The 20221-nt window shown below is 41.3% G+C and overlaps 1 protein-coding gene across 11 annotated transcripts in view; it reads right to left on the bottom strand.

The window, feature by feature from the left end:
- Positions 1-20221, bottom strand: part of MCTP1 (multiple C2 and transmembrane domain containing 1) — a 166912-nt gene that overhangs the window by 116917 nt on the left and 29774 nt on the right. For 7 of the 11 annotated variants that reach the window (XM_083403796.1, XM_083403800.1, XM_083403799.1 and 4 more), the window contains exon 2: positions 4510-4624. In XM_083403796.1, coding sequence (XP_083259922.1) covers positions 4510-4624 — 115 coding nt within the window. Of the gene's footprint in view, positions 1-4509; positions 4625-14062; positions 14256-20221 lie in introns of those variants that run through there. The other 4 variants (XM_083403797.1, XM_083403798.1, XM_083403805.1 and 1 more) reach the window with 3 other exon arrangements.

Here is a 20221-nt window from a genome sequence, read left to right as displayed (position 1 = left end):
AGGCGACGTTTCGACGAGGTCTCACTCGTCATCTTCAGGCTGGTGCTTTCGGCTTCTTGTTACTGGAACAGAGCAGGATCTCAGTGTTTGAGTTCCTATAAATACTGTTGAGGAGGTGTGGTGTATAGCCTCCAATGTTCTGGGCAGAGAGGAGGTTCCCAGGCTAGTGTGCCTTTTCTTCTTTTGTTCCTTAATTACTTGAGGGATATCTTGAGTGATTTCTTGAGTGATTTCCTGAATCCCACTTAGGTGGGTCATTAGGTGTGGATTAGTTGCTAAAGCCTTCGTGTCTTGAACTCTTGAACTTTGTGAAGAGTTTTTCTGAGAAGATGGCTGTACTGCACTTGGTTGTGCTCTGGCTTGGCTTCGTGTATAGGGGCGAGCTGTGGTTTTGTGGCCTGTGCCAGCCAGATCTGTGTAGGGATTGCAGGGGGGTGCAGCATCCGGAGGTGCCACCCTGGTTTGGCTACTGGATGGTGTCTGTAATTTATCTGTGGAGAGGGTCTGGGTTTGGGTCTGGTGTGGTTGATTGGTGATGGCGTTCTGTGTGCCTCTGGATCTGGTGTCAGATTTTGTGGGGAGGGCTAATTTCCAGATGTCTGGCAAGCGGGATGTGTCGTCACGCTTGTTCATGTTGTGAGGGTGTTTCTCTATCTCGATGGCTTCCATGATTATTCTCTTGTGGTGATGTTCCATGTTAAAGAGCAATTTGGAATCTGCAAAATTAATTTCGTGTCCTGTTTCTTTCATGTGTTGGAAAAGAGAGGAAGTTTTTTCTTCTTTTTTGACGGCATTCTTGTGTTCTGCGATCCGTGCATTTATTCGTCTGTTTGTTTGTCCAATGTACGTGGCTGGGCAGACTTTGCAGGGTATTTCATAGACCCCTTGGTTTTCCAACTGAATTTTATCCTTGGGGTTTCTGAGGATATTGGCTATTTTTTGGTTGGTGCAAAAGGCTGTTTTGATATTGTGTTTATGGAGGATTTTGCTAATTTTATCTGTAGTGCCCTTGATATAGCCCTCCTTCCTTATATCAAGGGCACTACAGATAAAATTAGCAAAATCCTCCATAAACACAATATCAAAACAGCCTTTTGCACCAACCAAAAAATAGCCAATATCCTCAGAAACCCCAAGGATAAAATTCAGTTGGAAAACCAAGGGGTCTATGAAATACCCTGCAAAGTCTGCCCAGCCACGTACATTGGACAAACAAACAGACGAATAAATGCACGGATCGCAGAACACAAGAATGCCGTCAAAAAAGAAGAAAAAACTTCCTCTCTTTTCCAACACATGAAAGAAACAGGACACGAAATTAATTTTGCAGATTCCAAATTGCTCTTTAACATGGAACATCACCACAAGAGAATAATCATGGAAGCCATCGAGATAGAGAAACACCCTCACAACATGAACAAGCGTGACGACACATCCCGCTTGCCAGACATCTGGAAATTAGCCCTCCCCACAAAATCTGACACCAGATCCAGAGGCACACAGAACGCCATCACCAATCAACCACACCAGACCCAAACCCAGACCCTCTCCACAGATAAATTACAGACACCATCCAGTAGCCAAACCAGGGTGGCACCTCCGGATGCTGCACCCCCCTGCAATCCCTACACAGATCTGGCTGGCACAGGCCACAAAACCACAGCTCGCCCCTATACACGAAGCCAAGCCAGAGCACAACCAAGTGCAGTACAGCCATCTTCTCAGAAAAACTCTTCACAAAGTTCAAGAGTTCAAGACACGAAGGCTTTAGCAACTAATCCACACCTAATGACCCACCTAAGTGGGATTCAGGAAATCACTCAAGAAATCACTCAAGATATCCCTCAAGTAATTAAGGAACAAAAGAAGAAAAGGCACACTAGCCTGGGAACCTCCTCTCTGCCCAGAACATTGGAGGCTATACACCACACCTCCTCAACAGTATTTATAGGAACTCAAACACTGAGATCCTGCTCTGTTCCAGTAACAAGAAGCCGAAAGCACCAGCCTGAAGATGACGAGTGAGACCTCGTCGAAACGTCGCCTAGACACCCCAACTTTTACACGGGAAGACACCCGAGGACACCAAAACCTGCATATATATATATATATATATATATACACACACACACACACACACACACACACTGCATAGTATAAAAGTGTTTTCATTTACTAGGCAGTCTGGCAGGCCCTGTTCTGTGGTTATGCATTAAAAAGATCAAAACACTGCCTTTTCAGCATTCACAAAATAATGCTTTCAGTGCCACTCAACGAGGGTCAGCAATAAATCTATTTGAGGCAATTTGTTATTTGCTGCAATACAGATAAAAAGTGATTCAGAATGTGTTAAGCTTATTACAATGACTAGACTATCACATTGAATTATTCCTCATTATATGCCCAAAGCATTATCTCTGAAGCAAATGAAACCCAGAGCACCGGGATTATCTAACTACCACTCAAAGGAGATTTACTGTTTTTGTTCAAGGAGTTCTTTACATAAGATTTTACATATTCACAAGTAATGTTTTGCATGCCTGTGACATTCGGAAAATCCAAGGCTACAGTGACAAACATTAATAGCTTTTCCATTTTAATAGCAATTCAGAGGGCTACTGTGGTTTCAAGACAGATGTTATTAACAAAAAAATCCAGAAGTAAGACTGAAAGCAGCAATTTCTTCCTGGCTTCACAGTGGTACTCAACCCCAAGTAAGAGAGTTAAGCAAATACCATTTGAAGCTTTCGGTCTTGGCACACCACCTCACTCCATCACTTTCCAGTTACATTTCAGGCACCCAGGTGAGGAGCACTTTTAACTTACTCCAGGTGGTGATGGTGGCAGAATAGCTAGCAAACAAGCTTCAGGGCATCAGGGTCTGGCTAGACCAGGGGTAAGCAACCTTTTTCAGCCATGGGCTGGTCTACCGTCTCTCAGACCATGTGGTAGGCCAGACTATATTGGGGCGGGGGGGGAGAGAACGAATTCCTATGCCCCACAAATAACCCAAAGATGCATTTTAAATAAAAGCACACATTCTACTCATGTAAAAACACCAGGCAGGCCCCACAAATAACCCAGAGATGCATTTTAAATAAAAGAACACATTCTACTCATGTAAAAACACGCTGATTCCCGGACCATCTGTGGGCCAGATTGAGAAGGTGATTAGGTCACATCCGGCCCATGGGCTTAGGTTGCCTAAACCTGGGCTAGACACTGAGGATACTGGATGCTGATGACTGGGCACCAGGACAGGCAGAGTTGGAGTCTGACTTGGAAGAAGGGATCAGTGATCTGGGGGAGCCTTTAACAGCCAGGAGATGAAAGTCAGAGGCAGGATAAGCTGCAGGATCGGAGAATGAAGAAAAGGTGCAGGAGGAGGGAGAGATAGCTCAGGCTGGTGTAGAGTCAAGACAGAAGGGGGGGTGTTATTCCAAAGAAAGATGATTTCAAAGTAAGAAAGCAATGCAAGAGTCATATTACTATACATAATCAAATGCAAACAAGACCGTAAAAAAAATCCTGAAGTGGTAAATGCAGAGATGCCTAACCTTTTTGGCCTAAATTCAAGTAATAAATTGACGCAGCAAAATAAATACTACTCAGGACCATCTAAAAACAGCTAATATTTTCTGTGGTGAGCTAGCTTCTTCCCAGCGCCTATTCAGCCTGTATCTGAAAGTACAGTATCAAATCTTTCTATGAATTCAGAATTTAATTTTGGTTAATATTTAAATTTCAACAGGAAGCCATCTTGATTATTAACCGTTATATTTCTTTTCGTTGTTTCATATAACCAAAGGTTTCCATCATCACAGAGCCTTCAACATACAAGGTTGGATTCAAAAATGCCCTCCATTTGTCAGAAAACGAGGAGCTTTTGATTCAACCTAATTAGTTTGAATGCAAGTAGAAGCCTTTACATAATTGCAGGGAACTGTTACACGTGCCAAATAATACCTGTTCTGCCTTTTCAAGAACTCAATCTTTCCATGTGGCAGCACCTATACTTTGGAATTCCCTGCCTATCAATATTAGGCCTTCTTAGTACCTGCTAAAAATGTTTTAGTTGACAAGCCTACCCAGATATTTATACAGTAGCTGCAAGTTTTAATCTGTTTGTAGTCTATTGTTATTTTAACTTTTTGAAAGTTGTAAACTGTTGTTGCTAATTCTTCTTATTGATAGTTTTATCGTTTTATATTTTTTTGTAAACTGCTTCCAGGGAATTTTTTTACACTCAAATGGAAATTGTATGAAATAAATAAATAAGGAGCTGCTTCATCATAGGCTAACGTGCACTTTAAGGTATTACAAGGCTTTTTGTTGGTTTTGGTGCAACAGACCAGCAAAGCTTCTCCGCTGGAGATTGTTACAAGCGCAGCATGTTCAGTGCACAAATATTAAAATAAAAATGTATAAAATTTAGCCAAGGTAGGTTAACCTTTCCAGCCTCTGCAGAGTGTTTTATGTAAAAACAGTGCTTGATCAACATATTCTTACCTCTTCGATCACGAGCTGCTAGATTATGACCTCTTTTTAACGTAATGTCCAACTGGTACATTCCGGGTTCAGCCAGAGGCAATTCTGCATTACTAGTTCCAGTAGGATTGGCTCTCTAAAGAACAAAGAAAATACATACATGATGCCCAACAATATTAATCCGATTTGCCGTTTTGCAAAGTTATGTATTCGTGTAACTATTATTCATCTTAATAAGTTATGTACCAATACTGCAGTTTCTAAGCAGTGTACAAAAGGGATTTCTCATACACCATAAAGTCAGTTAAAATGAAACATAAGATCAGGGAGGGGGAACCCTCATAAAATGCCTGCTGAACTAAAAAAACATCTTCACCAGGTCAACAGAAAGAGGGCCTGGCTGAGACCAATCAAGAGGGACTTCCACAGAATTAGATCTACAATACTGAACACACACATCCTGGTGAATATGAGCCATGTGTCTGAGCCATGAGGGACCACTAAAAATGACTAGGAAGTGATATAAAGCATTGAGTGGTCCTTAGGGTATCATGGACCCTTGTAAATGAATACGAGAACCTTTAACTTAGCCCTATAGTGTATGGCTGCCAGTGCAAACTTTTAAGCACTGGCACTATGTGCTGATGATAGACTGCTCCCACCAGTGCTCTAGTTTCAGCATTTTGTACCAGCTGTAGCTTTCAAACAAGGCCCAGGAGCTGCTTCACTTACACGTGAATCTAGAATACAGTAATCTAGTATTGAGATTACTAACACATGAATCACCATGGACAGGTTTATCCCTGTCCTGAATGCCTGTAGATGGCATGCCAAACATAGGTGGCAAAAGGTACTCCTAGCCACTGAAGCAACCTGAACCTCTAGAGATAAGAATGGGCCCAGGAGCACCCCCAAACTACTAATTGGCTTTTTCAGAGGGAGTCCAGAACTGGCAACTAACTGACCAAACTTCCAGACACAGAAACCACCCACCTGAAGTGCTTTCCTCTTCCCAAGGTTCAAACTCAAAGACAGAGGCAGCCAATATGGCTTCTTCCAGATATTGCTGAACTACAACTTTCATCAACCCTGACCACTGGTTGATAAGAGTGCAACATTGTCTTGGGGGGCACCATTTTGGCTACTCCTGATCTTAATATGTCATGAATGTTTCATATTCATAAATACTTCTACTTAAAGTTAGCAATACACCTAAGGAGCCAAACTGTGAATTTAAGGCCTGAAGAATTTTGTGGTGTGGGTAGATTTAAGTAATTATGCTTATCCCTTTTTGCAACACCTCCTTTATTTTCAAAGCAAAGAATGAAAGAGTTACAGGAGTCCCGCAATCAGCTATTTCCTATATTTACAGTATTTTTCGCCCTATAGGACGCACTTTTTCCCCTCCAAAAATGAAGGGGAAATCTGGGTGCGTCCTATGGGGCGAATGCAGGCTTCGCGGACCTCTCCGCAAACAGCAGGAGCGCTCCCGCTGCTGGCGGAGAGGTGCCTGCATGCTGAAGCCTGCGCGCGCTGAGCTCAGCGCGTCCAGGCTTCGCGGACCTCTCCGCTAGCAGCGGGAGCGCTCCCGCTGCTGGCGGAGACGTGCCTGCATGCTGAAGCCTGCGCGCGCTGAGCTCAGCGCGTCCAGGCTTCGCGGACCTCTCCGCTAGCAGCGGGAGCGCTCCCGCTGCTGGCGGAGAGGTGCCCGCATGCTGAAGCCTGCTCGCGCTGAGCTCAGCGCGTCCAGGCTTCGCGGACCTCTCCGCTAGCAGCGGGAGCGCTCCCGCTGCTGGCGGAGAGGTGCCCGAATGCTGAAGCCTGCGCACGCTGAGCTCAGCGCGTCCAGGCTTCGCGGACCTCTCCGCTAGCAGCGGGAGCGCTCCCGCTGCTGGCGGAGAGGTGCCTGCATGCTGAAGCCTGCGCGCGCTGAGCTCAGCGCGTCCAGGCTTCGCGGACCTCTCCGCTAGCAGCGGGAGCGCTCCCGCTGCTGGCGGAGAGGTGCCTGCATGCTGAAGCCTGCGCGCGCTGAGCTCAGCGTGTCCAGTCTACGCGGACCTCTCCGCTAGCAGCGGGAGCCAGCACTGGGCTCCCACGGCTTGCAGAGAGCTGCCTGTTTGGGGGCTGGGGTCGGGGGAAGCTCGGGCTTCCCCAACCCCGCGCCTGGGGGGGAAATAATTTTTTTCCTTTATTTCCCCCCCAAAAAACTAGGTGCGCCTTATGGGACGGTGCGTCCTATAGGGCGAAAAATACGGTAGTTATTTTATTCTGTTGTTCATATCTGAGTAACACTGTTGCTCACACTAATCTTTACGATTGGAACAGAACCTACTAGTGATTGCCGCCTGATCCAAGGTAGGTTGAAACAGGAACACTGCCACCATGCAAATATATGTTAAAATATTAAGAAATGGTTCCTCAAGTGCATGTTTGGGTTAAAAATAGGTCCTGAATCTGAAACCTGATCTAGTGGAATCTCCACTGTTGTGGAAATTACGGAGGGGGGCACATCTTTAAAGTTGTTACATGTTACAAATATTATGGATAAATGTATCCTTTCAACTTGACAGCTGAGGAAAGTTCTCTAGCTTTAAAAATCATATAAAATCAACTCCTTTGCCAGTTTCTTTCATTCCACTGCCAATTTGCTTCATTGGCCAAGGACTTGGAAACCACTCGGTCCCCGCCATAATCCCTCCAGCGGGAGGTCACGTACTCACAGGAAGGTACTCATAGGTATCAATTGCTGGGCAAAGGCACTCCTCCAGACTTGCACTCCTCCTCTGGACTTGCAAACCAAAGATCTATTGTACCTTTTAGAAGGTGCTTAGAATGTACTTCCCAATACGTATCCTGTTGCCCCAGCACATTCCTCCTATGTTAATCATGTACAACCCTCCCCTTTTCTAGTGTAGCAATGATGCTTAACAAACTGTATGCTGGGATAAGATAGGAACTTTTTAAAGTCCTTGTCACCCCATCATCGGGGTTCAAAATTCCTCTTTGAACCTGTAGCGCAATAAACTTTGGTCTACAGATATTTGCTCCGGTTGGTGACTGGACTCCTTCCTTTATTCTTCAGGGACCCGTGGGCTCTGCCCAATGAGCTGGGTGACTGAGCAGCCTCGCACCTAGATTTTTCCATAACACCACTAAGCCTGTAGTCTGCTGGAGCGCTTGGACAAACAGCAATAATAAAAAAATGTAGGTTGTGGAACATAGTAGAAGTAGAACACAGTAGAACATAGTAGCAACATAATTTTTTGCACGCATTAAGATACCCTGAAAAAGTATAGAACTCTAAGCCTCTGGCCTTAAGTTTGCTGCTTCAGTACAATGTGGGCTGATTTGGTTGTTATACCAAACCACTGATTAGACATTACATGAAGAAGCCACAGAGAGTGTCTTGAGCTTAGACTTTTGCTCCTCCGCCCTTCTTCTCCAGTGCAGAATCATTCACTTCCGTCTTAAAGTAACTAAAGTTTACTTTGTCACGCAACCTCTGAAAAGCTGTGGTTAGCTATGTTTAATGGAAGCCAACCAACTTCAGAACATAATCTGTGAGGCTGGTTTGTTTCCACTACAGTAGTTATCTGAACCACATATTAGGGTTCAGGCAACAGCAATTCATCTAAAACTTAAGCAGAAATTTCCGTGGCAGCACCAGAGGAGAGGTGGATTGAAGTGTGTGAGTTAGACCTCTTAAGTTTTTTCTCATAACAACAAAGTATGGTTTACATCTGAATGCAGTCACAGTTTTCGTATGGAGGCAACAAAGCATGGTCAGATAGACTACCACTTGGCACAGCAAGTTAATTCATCTGCTAACTTTACAAAGGGGAAATAACCCAGGTTAAAATTACCTCAGCTTGCTCACCAGTCATAGGCTAAACCAATTAGAGTTCCTTTGGATTGGACATGAAAAAACTCAATTTAATTTTAAAACAAGCACTCCCAGTTCCTTCTTGCACCTATGCCAGAGAGGAGGGCAGCTTGCAAACCCAAGGCCAGTACCAGAAACACTAAACCAAAGTTTAACATTACGTCTTGACCAGGCTATTCAGTTGGTCAGTACTGATTAAGTGAAAATGGCATTTAAAATTAAAACACTACTTCATTGAACTTCTATATGTATATATTTATAAAAATCTGGATAGACAAGATAAAAGTAGAATTTTTTTTAATACTGTACGTACTAAAACTCTGATTTCTGTTCACCATCCAGCTTTCAAATGATGTGCCGAGTTTATATATAAGTATGACTGCCTTGGTGACAACAGCAATCAACATGCTAGCCAGGAAATGTATGTCTGATCCACTGCCTGCTAGCTATGTACCTTGCAGTAAGGTACAGTAATTTATTACCTTGGAGTAATAAATGCTGTTGTTTACAAGTTGTTATCATTACAGGAGGGAATTAGAAACAACATTGTAATATAAAATGACATAAGGTAGTCTTGACTTGTTTGTTTCATAGCATTGTGAGAGTTGCATATATAAATTGCATATCAATAGTAGTAATGGTACACAGCCAACATATCATTAGACATATTCAACATTATATTGCAGTTTTGCAGCAGATCAGCAATAAAAAGAATCCACTGAAACATCTGCTAAAGTTTATAAACCATTTCAGCAAGTACTCTGAGCACTCCAAAATTCTATATAAATATTAATTGTACCATTTAAGGTCTCTTATGGAGGGTACATGGACTTTAGCTGGCTTTAGCAGCCAACTAAAATGTGTGATTACCAGGACAATGTCCTTCTTCCAAAGGATGGAGCCCTGATTTTGATCTCACACTGAAATTCTTAAACCTAGAGCAAGGTGACAACAAAACCCTTGGCTTCCCTCTCCAGCTCCAGGCCTAAGGCTGGGATGGGAAGGGAAGTGAGGGGTAGCACAAAATATCCAAGAAGAAGAAGAATTAACTCCCAGTCAAGCAAATTAGGTGTAATGTGCAAATTACTCAAGTCATACCTAGCAGGATCCAGGAAGCTACAAATGTATTTTGCATGGATCTTTTAAAAATTCACAATACCAGAGCTTATAAGACTACTTAGATTACTTGAATATAATTTTTGAATTCACATTCAGAAGCAACTTTATTTTGTTATTGTCTTGCTATAAATTATATATATATTTATAAAATGAATTTTAAGGATTATTAAGCAATTCTACACTTGATTGATAACCAAAGGTTTTGTCACATTTTCTACTGGTTTAAACGCTGAATTCCTGTATTTTGTTCAGGCTGTCCATTAATGATAATACAAGCTATCATGTATAGAACACAGACTGGCTAGGTCCAGTTTTCAATATCCTTTTCCAAACATGGTGATGCTATTCCTCCCACTCATTTCAATGATATAAAAATACTTCTTGAAATTTTAAATTCTTATTAAAAATATAATTTCAAAAATACATTCAACTTATTCCAGAGGTATGAGGTTTGAACTATTCACACCACAGTACCAAACTAAAATGAAGAACATGGGACTCATTCAAGGCAGTGGATTATTCTCTCACACCAGGATGCATTAACCATATCTTGGTTATCCACATGGTCAGCACCCCTCACAATATGTAAGAACAAGTCAGCAGGGCTCTTTTTTAAAAGGGGGGGGGGGAGCCGTCAAAAATAACATTTGGCCAGTTCAAAAATTCTGGTCAAGCAAAAAGTATATTATGTCATGTGATGTGGAAGGCAACTTAAGTAGTTCAGGTCCTGCAGATGTTGTTGGACTATAATTCCCATCATCCCCGATAACCGGCCATGCTAGCTGGGCTCGTGGTAGTTGAGAGAGCCACAGACTAGCCATCCCTGATCTAAAGTGCTTGATCACTGAGAATAAACAGTGTCTATTACAATTAAGGACACATTCAAGTTCAACATTAATTAGGCGAGGAGTGGAGAAAGGACAGAGCAACTATTAAGTAGGGGTGGGAAAGAAGAAAGTGGTTGATTCAACACAACACTCCAAGTCCTTCCAGCTCATGCTAGAAGGAAGCGGTGGGCCTTTTTCTCTTACTTTTATGCTGTACCTGCTGCATGCTGGTATAGCTTGGGCCAGTGATAGTCTTCTAGACACCTGGGTGGAGCTTGGTATTCACTTGTAGTGGCCAGCAGAGGAGCACCAACATGCCATCTCAACCTCCTCCAGTCATCAACATCAAGGGGATTAAGATTGTAGTTGGACAGCTGTTTGTCCCTCATTCACAAAATTTGTGTGTTTGAAAACAGGCTTGCAGCAAATGGCTGTGCTATTCCAGCAGCTATTACAATCTTCCAATATCCGTTTTATTATGTTTTCTTTACCGGTGCAGGAATCTTTTTTTAAAAAAAATTAAAAATAAGCTCAACCACTTAGCAAAACCAAAGCACATTGCAGGGCCAGTCAAGACCAGCACATGTTACATAGGGCTCTGAAACAATATTTTATTTTTCCTCCTAGTTTGACTGGAAGTGGAGTTAAATTCGAGCTCACCGGAGGCACAGTTCTGCTGGATCAACAGATGTGTAACCAAAGACTTATCAGCTACAGCACAAATGTGAGCATTCAATCTGATAATATTGTCATGCTGGCCTGGACATCTGTTGCAGACTGCTGCTTGACAAACATGCAGTGGTATGGCACTTCCTGGTATTGTTTGCTGGAGCCTTGTAGCAGCAACATAAAGCGATCTGTTACCATACTTGACTCATAGATGCAACTTGCATAAACAGTTCAGCAACATTTGCACTTCAGCTACACAGTCACAGTTCTGGATAGAAGTTCTGGCTCTCAGATGTTACTGGACTCCAACTGTGAGTGTTCATTTGCACTTCTGCTTGTCCCGACACTTTCACCTAGCGAAAATCTGCTGTTTACTGCTGAATCAGAACAAATGTCGATTGGCATTTGTTTCAATTTGGCAATAAACAGGAGGTTTTCCCGGGGACAAACAAAATACCACTTGGATCTGTGCATATAAAGCACATGGCAAGTGGGAAACTTCTTGGACCTATACTTTCTAGGCAAGTGGAAGTGTGCCAGAACCCTGAATAATCAGGGAGGGTGGAAGTTGCTTACAAAAACATCTAGAGTACCAAGTATCCCCCACCCCTGGTACATTCTGTTCCAGGGGCTCAGAATAGGTTACAGAAGGCTTTAGTGATTAAGCCCCTTTTCGTCAGGTTTTAATAACTTCCATTCCCCATTTGCCCCTTCTGTGAAGCAGACAACCAAGGCGGCTAATATAAAAATTGATGCCAGGCCCCCAGATTGCAGGTACCTGTCCTTCTACTCCATCATATCCTCATCTATGTTGTGTGTTCCCAGTACTGAGAAATTTCAGAGGCATCACTTTATCAAATATTTGTTATACTTGTTTTAATTAGAAGTATAAAAGCAGAGTATTAAGTGGAGATGTAGAAGTACCTGCCGATTGTCCAAGGTGGGTAATGCAGTGAGCATACATAGGTCAATGATGCAAAAAAAGAGACGTTAGTTCAATATTGATAAAGCAGAAACTAACAATAGTAGCATACATTCCCCCACCTCAAGTTCACCTAGATAGACTGGTGAGCAGGGAGGACTATCGTCATTCAAATGGGAAGACTTGAGAATTAAAATAACACCTAATCAGTATCTCTTTCAGCTGCTATTACTTACTGGAAAATATTAGTCACAATCCCAAAGTTTAAGAAATGCAGCTGACGTGGATACTGAAGCATGATTATCCTGAAACATACATTACAAACATGTTCCAAACAATATGATAGTCTGTTGCCTTTGCTGTACCCTTCACTAAGTTTATTTTAAAAGTCTTTCCCCCCCCCCATGCCAGGGTAAAATGTCATAGCTGTGAAAACCAAGATTCATAAGTTAAAGTATTTGCTGTCCTCCACTTCCTAGCGACTTCCATTCTAGCAGCAACTAACATGAAGGAGAACAAAGGTCTATAAAGCACAGTCAGTACCCATTGTATAAAGTTTCACTAATTATTTCCTAAATCCACTATGGATATTATTATTAGAAACTAATATGTGGGAAGACATTACTTCTCTCTTTGCTCACATTTTGTTTCCTGGTACATTCTGCTCTTCCTTAAGTTGTATTGTTTGATAGTTCATTTGATAATCTTAAAATGAGGGTGACTTGGGTCAAAAAACAATATACAACAAGAAGTTCCCATGTCAGTAGGATGTACAAAATGTAGCAACTGAGGCTGTTATCATAGCAATCCTCTTACTACTGTACAGATGATATTATCACATTATCAGTTCAATGGCACCCAAGCCCCAAACCAATGATGCATGATCCATGTGAACAGCTGAGCTCTTGATGAGCTTTGTCAAAGCAATGAGCTATTTAATTTACACCCACCCCATACTTTAATCACACTTCAGCACGAGAAAACAGAATTTGGCCATATACACAATCCTTTGCATGTGTTTAAGTGCATCAGAGCCATAAAGGAATCCTGAATGCCCAAACAAAGCTGAGTTTAGAACAGTCTCAGAATTATTACCCCAATCTGACAGCTACTTCTAGTTTCTAGGTTACTGATCAAGTTAAGATAAATTCAGAACCATTATTTTTTAATTGGCAATGATTTTTTAAAAGGCAAGCAGTCAGAGCTGTAGAATTCACTATATCTGATTCATCTAGAAGATTAGTATGATTATTCTGTCATTGTTACATTTCGGAATAAAGCTTCTTTAAAGGTGTGCATCCTTCTCTTCTTCAAACCTACTTATATGCTCTAGTGCTTTTTGCAGGCATGCTTAGATGAATTCTACTAATATCTTCCAAAACCAAAAATCTTAGTAGTTTTAGGTCTACGATATCAGAAAATCAAACTAGCAAAAATATGTTAAAAACATCCAGCAGCTAAGTTTGTATACACTTTAAAAATATTCAAATTCTCCTATTGCCTATTCAGTAGTCAGTAGCATATGTTTAGATTTTGCCAGTAAACTATAGACATCTGAGAAGCTTGTTTTGTTTCAGCACTGCTAGTAATCCGCTCAATAAAAGGCTAAGTATCTTAAATGCATACTAACTATACCTGCTAGCAACTTCATATATCCTGCACATGTCTATTCAGAAGAAAGCCACACCAATAGGGCTTATTTCCAGGCTAAGTGTGATATAGGACCGCAGCCTTAGATGCATTTAAATAATAAACATCCTAGTGATTTCAACTCTCAGCAAATACAGATGAGACATTATTTGAAGTATCACTATTTTATAGCAGCAAGAACTCTTACATCTCTGTGCAAAAAACCTAAACTGACAATCTTTTAAATCAATACATTTGAAGCCAGACGCAGTACTGAAAAGCTCTAAAAAATGTATGTAGTAAAAAGTAGGTTTCACATGGTTCTCTTAAGAGGCTTAATAACTATGAAAACATTTACATTGTTATAATTTTTCACAGACGTAGCACCTTTAAATCTTTTGTTCTTATAACTATTTTTTAAAAAAACCAAGAACACATAAAATGTACCCATTTAATCCCTAAATATAGCCTTGTTAGAATTACTAGCAACAGATTAAAGTAGGAGGGAGGGAAAGTAAAAATTACCTTATTGTTCTCAGATGGCAACATGTTCCCTCTTTTCAGTTTGGAGAATCAAACAATGATGTTTGGGCTTCAATATCCATCCATCAACACTTAAAATTACTCCTATAAATGGGTTATCCCCCAACCATACTGTTTGCCTCCATCTAGCAGCAGTGACTTCTTAGCACACAGCTTGCTGCTCTGAACTGCAGTCACTGGGAGGGACTGTAAAAGGAAACCATAGAGTGCGAATACAGTTGCTTCACAGCTTTAAAAGGATATGACTCACGAATCTAATCTCCCATCTCACTGTACTACATCTTTTAGCGTCTCCAAACACTGAACATGAGATGCTGACCAGTTTTGTTGGATGTTTTCAACAGGTGGGCAAGAACACAATATTACTTTTCAAAATGCTTAATATTCACATAAATATTCAACAGGCAGAAGTCCCAAGACACAGCATATCCTACCATGAACAAATATAGCCTATTACCTTACTTATGTTATTAGATCTTAAAAATAATGGTTTAAGCCAGTGCTTTTTTCTGGGGACAATCCAGTCAAAGGTGACTATGGGGTGCGGCACTCATCTTGCTTTTCAGGCGTTTGTCCACAGACAGCTTTCCAGGTTATGTGGCCAACATGACTAAACCACTTTTGGCACAACGGAACACCGTGATGGAAGCCAGAGCACATGGAAATGCTGTTTACCTTCCCGCCGCAATGGTACCTATTTATCTACTTGCACTAGTGTGCTTTCAAACTGCTAGGTTGGCAGAAGCTAGGACAGAGCAATGGCAGCTTGCAACCATCGAGCGGATTTGAACTGCTGACCTTCCGATCAGCAAGCCCAAGAGGCTCCCCCCCCCCCCCCCCGTTATTAAAAGTATGGCACTTACTATAACAACTTCATGGTAAGTACCAGCACACTGGTTTAATCCTAACATGCACTAAAATATATGGCTAAAACACAGAGGATCTGATTCAAAAGATGTCATTTCACTTCCATGCTTATTATGGCAAGCTAATTACTACTGCAGACTAATTACCCAGGACATCCCTGTGTTCTAATTTACAGAGGACTGCCCCCTATTTGAAGCGTCATCCAATTCAAGTCTGGTTTAAAGATGAAGACCCAATAAGAAGGGAGAGCAGGTGTCTTGAAGTTATCCATCCACAATTAGCACCCAGATTGCAGTCCATACAGGCACATAGATCCCCAGGTTACCTGGCCCTCAGTCTTCCACAGTATGGTAGCAGAAATACAGTACGTATTTAAATTACAGTGATTTCTAAATTTGCAGCTATACATGCAAGTTAACATATGCAAGTTTTATGCAAATCTGTGTTCCCTTTTCTGGCAGTGTTAAGTTGCCAACCGGTAATTACCAGAATGGTAGCGATAAAGAAATCTGTATGAACTACCCATTTTAAGGTTGAAGAGCAAGGTAAAATTATATACATTCCAGAAATAAGTTCACGAATGCATCTCTTATTAGAGGAATGCAAGGCAATTTAAGGTTTCTCCATTAAAAGCTTTCTCCACCTTTCCATCTTTCAGACCTGGTGCGGATGTAATATTCCCATTAACTATGTAACAGTGAAAGCAGACATCTTCCAACTTCTGCTGCTCTGTCATGAAACTCTCTCTCTTAAGTCAGCATAAACCTATGTCTGCACCAACACCAGTGCTTTTTAAAATAAAAAATAAAAAGGTACTGGTACTCAGCATGAAGTTGTTACAGTAAGTGTCACACTTTTAAAAAAAATTAGGGGGAGGGGAGAGAAGCTGCTGTACCCTTGAGTACCCCAACAAAAAATGTACTGACCAACACCTACCATTTGTGGCACCCAGTCCACAGACTGACCACCCATTACAGGCAATGCTAGTTCATGATTTCAGTCTTCTAAAACAGCGTCAGCGGAATTGTTGACTGACGATGTGATAAAAGTGCATCAGGCTGCTTTCGGTACAAAAGAGGGTATGAATGCTTAAGATTCATAAACCAACTTGTTAGGTTGGCTACCTTCCCAATAGATATTTAAAACACAAAAAATAAACAAATTGCACACATGATACAATACAAAACCACAAAAGTCATAAACCCAACTATCATGAAAAATAATTACACCAGCATACTATTATTTAAAATCAGCAAAGCCTTAAGAAGCCAGTTATGTGAGGTGCCATGATAAAAACAACCACTAGGAGGGTTTCTGTAATTTTCAGTTCTACAGTGGTACCTTGGTTTCCAACCATAATCCGTTCCAGAGGTCCGTTTGTAAACCAAAACAGGTTGTAACCCAAGGCACGCTTTCGCAATGAGGCCTCCCAAAAAAATTTGTTCGTAATCCAAAAAAATTGGGTTGCAATCCAAAAAAAGGTTGCAAAATGGAACACGCACTTCAGAGTTTGACGTGTTTGTAATCCAAAACGTATGCAAACCAAGACGTATGCAAACCAAGGTACCACTGTACCTTGTCCCTCTTGAGCTTCTGTAGAGGCTTGCTTAGTGAACCAGCAAAAGTTACACATAGTGCTATTTTTTTCTAGATAAAGAGGTGCCAAAACTCACCATGAACGCCTCCTTTGTTCTTTTATAATGGCAATGAGAATTCTCATAAGTTCTGACTGAAAAAAACCCTGGCTACACACACAAAATGTCATTCTGTAATGAGATAATAAAGACTGTTCCTGTTATCATTATGTTTCAACTACACTACAAAAAAAATCTTTGGGGGCAATATTTTAAACCCCACCCAAAAGGCACCTGGAATAAATAAGCCTCTGCTGTTCACTTAAAGGCCTGCAAAGAAGGTATCTTGCTGGGAAAGACTTCCATAGTTGAGAAGACCCTGTCTTGTGATGCAAGTCTAGAGAACAACATGCAAAGAGACAGCAATCTGGGGTGGGGGGCGGGGAGAGAGAGAGACAGACAGATACAGAAATGCACCAATCTGAAAAAGCCTAACTTTAATCCAACTCTGGTGTTGAAACACTCACCCAAACAAAAACTCTGTGGTTTATTATTCATAGTGCTGAGAACAGTGTTCTATCAGTGCAAACATTTCTGCTTGCCCGATGGAACAATTTCTCTTTTCCTTCCTCTGCACAAGGTTCTAGGGTTTCTCCCAACCCAAATCCCTTCCAGAGGGATTTGGGGAGGGCACTGTAGTCCCATTGCACTACTGGGAATAGCTGCTCTAGCTTCTGCTAGCACAATGATTTAGCTGAACATGGCCCAATATGATTTTTCTTATAGTGGTACTTCCATCCCAAAAAAGCTGAATTATTTGCAAAACTGAATTATTAATTAGAATTCTACTCCTCACTCAGAACTGCTGTCACCTGAACAATTGCTGAAATATATTTTCTCCATCCACCCTGCCCCACTGCAGTACTCCAAATTTATGGGATGGAAATGGAGGCTTGATGATGGCTCACTGTTTTGACATGCATGTCTATGTCATTGAATCAGAAAGAAGAAAAAGGATGGACTATCAAGTCAAGTATGACCCAAATGCTAGGCTTCACAGACATGAAAAAGGGCAATGTAAATCATATAAATCAGCTTCAGTGCTTAATCTTCTCTCAAAAGACTGTTTATCATTTTAAAATGAAACAATGACATTCCATCTATTATTAAGGCAACTGCTTCAGCCAAGAATGAGTTGTGCCATTAGGCGGTTGAGTCTAGTATGAAGAGAAAGGGGTGGGGACAGGAAGAGAAAAGAATCAGAAAGACGGTGGCAACATGGCAACATGCCCAATATGCCACTTATGTGAATGCTTCAAACCAGAACAGTCACTTCTCTGTTTTGTGTGCCAAGGATGGAATACAGCAGAAGTGGACCCAAGTAAGAACTACACGCCTGCAGACTGTTAAAAAGAAGAAGAGGAGATTACGTTTGCCAACTGAGGACTATATCCAACTAAATTCTACTCAGAGTAGATACACTGAAATTAATGAACTGATGTTGAACATACTAATTAATTTAAATTGGTGTACAATGAATATGACTAGCATTGAATAATTTTGAACTTTTCTGAAGAATTTATACACAATTTTAGTATTTCTGTGGCACAGATTCCTGCAAAATATTGAATATTTTAAAATAAATTGGAGAATAGAAATATTTGACTCATACATCTGCAATAACCTGGGCTTCCAAAATAAGGATGAAGCTTGCATTAGGATCTATTATTCAGTTTATTCTTTCCTCCTTTCTGATAAAATGCTGTATTTTAATGAACCTCTGCTCAAATAGGAAAAAGAAAATTGTGTTCTATAATTTCTCCACTTGCAGACATTTTTCATTCTGCCAGTAATATAATTACTCCCAAGACTTCTGAACTAAATTATAGTCATGATTGTGCCTCAGCTCTAAAGTTTTAGCTGAATAAAGCATTTTCAAACTTTTTTCAGGTAAACTTGTATCAGGCAAACAGACTTCATATAAGGCAATTACTAATTTCAATGGGAATTACTCATAAGTCAGACTTTTGGGGTGAGTCTCTCATATGCCGCAGCTGTCCATATTTCCTAGTACCTGTTCCTACATATCACTGTCCCCTGTTGGGTTTACATTTTCATATGTTGTTAATGGTGAGGCTCATTCTAAACTCTTAAGTAGAATAACATTATGGGACAATTATATTTTTCCATCATACTCAAAGAAGTCAACATTCACCCTCTTTGCTTTTCTATTATGTGACGAGGTCTAGGATGTGGCTATGTTGATTAGTTCTTGGCTGTCTAAAAACCAAATGCTAGTGTATCACTTCTCCTCAAATAACCACCTACAAAGCTATTCTCTGTTAGTGGTTTAAAATACTATTTCACGTGTACAAGAAACCACTGGTCTGAGCTTGCCCAAAGTATTGGAGTTCTGTACTACTAATATGCACATGACTATAACTCTAACTCTCCTTTCCATCTTAATCCAAATTTGCTTATGATGTCCTGAATCCATGCATTGTGTCAGTACTGGACTGGAATGAGAACAATTAAACTGAAGCCAAATCCAAACAATATAGGTATGTTTCTGGTTGGTAGAAGGCACTTCAGGAAACAGAGGCACAACCCATTTTAGATGGATTTGCACTCAGGAACATCTCTGCATAGCTGAGGCTGATGTGCCAGCTATGCTTGTTACTGGAGGTGTCAGATCTGCCCATACTAACATGTGCCTTAGTTCCATCAGGGTCAGATTAGTGCAACGTGGTCATGTTCAACAGGCTGCCTTTGAATAGAGTTCAGAAATGTCAGCTGCTTCAGAACACTGCACACTAGCTGCTGAATGTGGCTGGTGACAGGGAGCGCACACCTCCAAGGTTACAGCAGTTATACTGGTGGCCAATACAGTGGTACCTCGGGTTAAATACTTAATTTGTTCCCGAGGTCCGTTCTTAACCTGAAACTGTTCTTAACCTGAAGCACCACTTTAGCTAATGGGGCCTCCTGCTGCCGCCGAGCCACTGGAGCTCGATTTCTGTTCTCATCCTGAAGCGAAGTTCTTAACCCAAGGTACTATTTCTGGGTTAACGGAGTCTGTAACCTGAAGCGTATGTAAACCTGAAGCGCATGTAACCCGAGGTACCACTGTACATCCCAAGGTGCTAGTTATAGTTTGTAAAATGCCATTAACAGTTCGCTTAATTTGAGGTCTTCTGTTCAGTCAACATCTAATATGCATTTGGTAAGAAGTTCAGAAAGATCCTCAACGGAAAAAGAAACCTTCCACCAGTTTCTTTTTTCATGACCTATGCATTTTACTGTCGCCTGCCTGGAGTGCTCAAGATAGTTACACTAATTTCTTCTCTAAGCAAGTGTTACTATACTATAGCTGTAATGCAACCTGGAGCCACTGTAACATCACACATTGAGTTGAACAGTCCTAATTGGGGCAAACTGAAAGCTAGCCACTCATGACCCAAATAGACATAATTGAGTGAGGGCCAGGGAAAGGTAAGGAAAGAGACAATGTGATCATGAAACAAGATGGCACCTTGTTAGGAAGAGATCCAAAGTGTTCCTGAGATATGAAGTGCTCTGGTTCTGAACTCTCCTTAATCTATTACAGCATTGGTGAGGAACCTGCTGGCATCCAGATGTTCCTCAACTACAACTCTGCCTACTGACCATGCTGGTTAGGAATGATGGGAACTGAGATGTG

This window comes from Podarcis tiliguerta (assembly GCF_965153285.1).
Source record: "Podarcis tiliguerta genome assembly, chromosome: 11".
In the NCBI taxonomy this organism is placed as follows: Eukaryota; Metazoa; Chordata; class Lepidosauria; order Squamata; family Lacertidae; genus Podarcis; species Podarcis tiliguerta.
The sequence above is the reverse complement of the archived record's forward strand: the minus strand, read 5'-3'. Positions and strand labels throughout refer to the sequence as shown.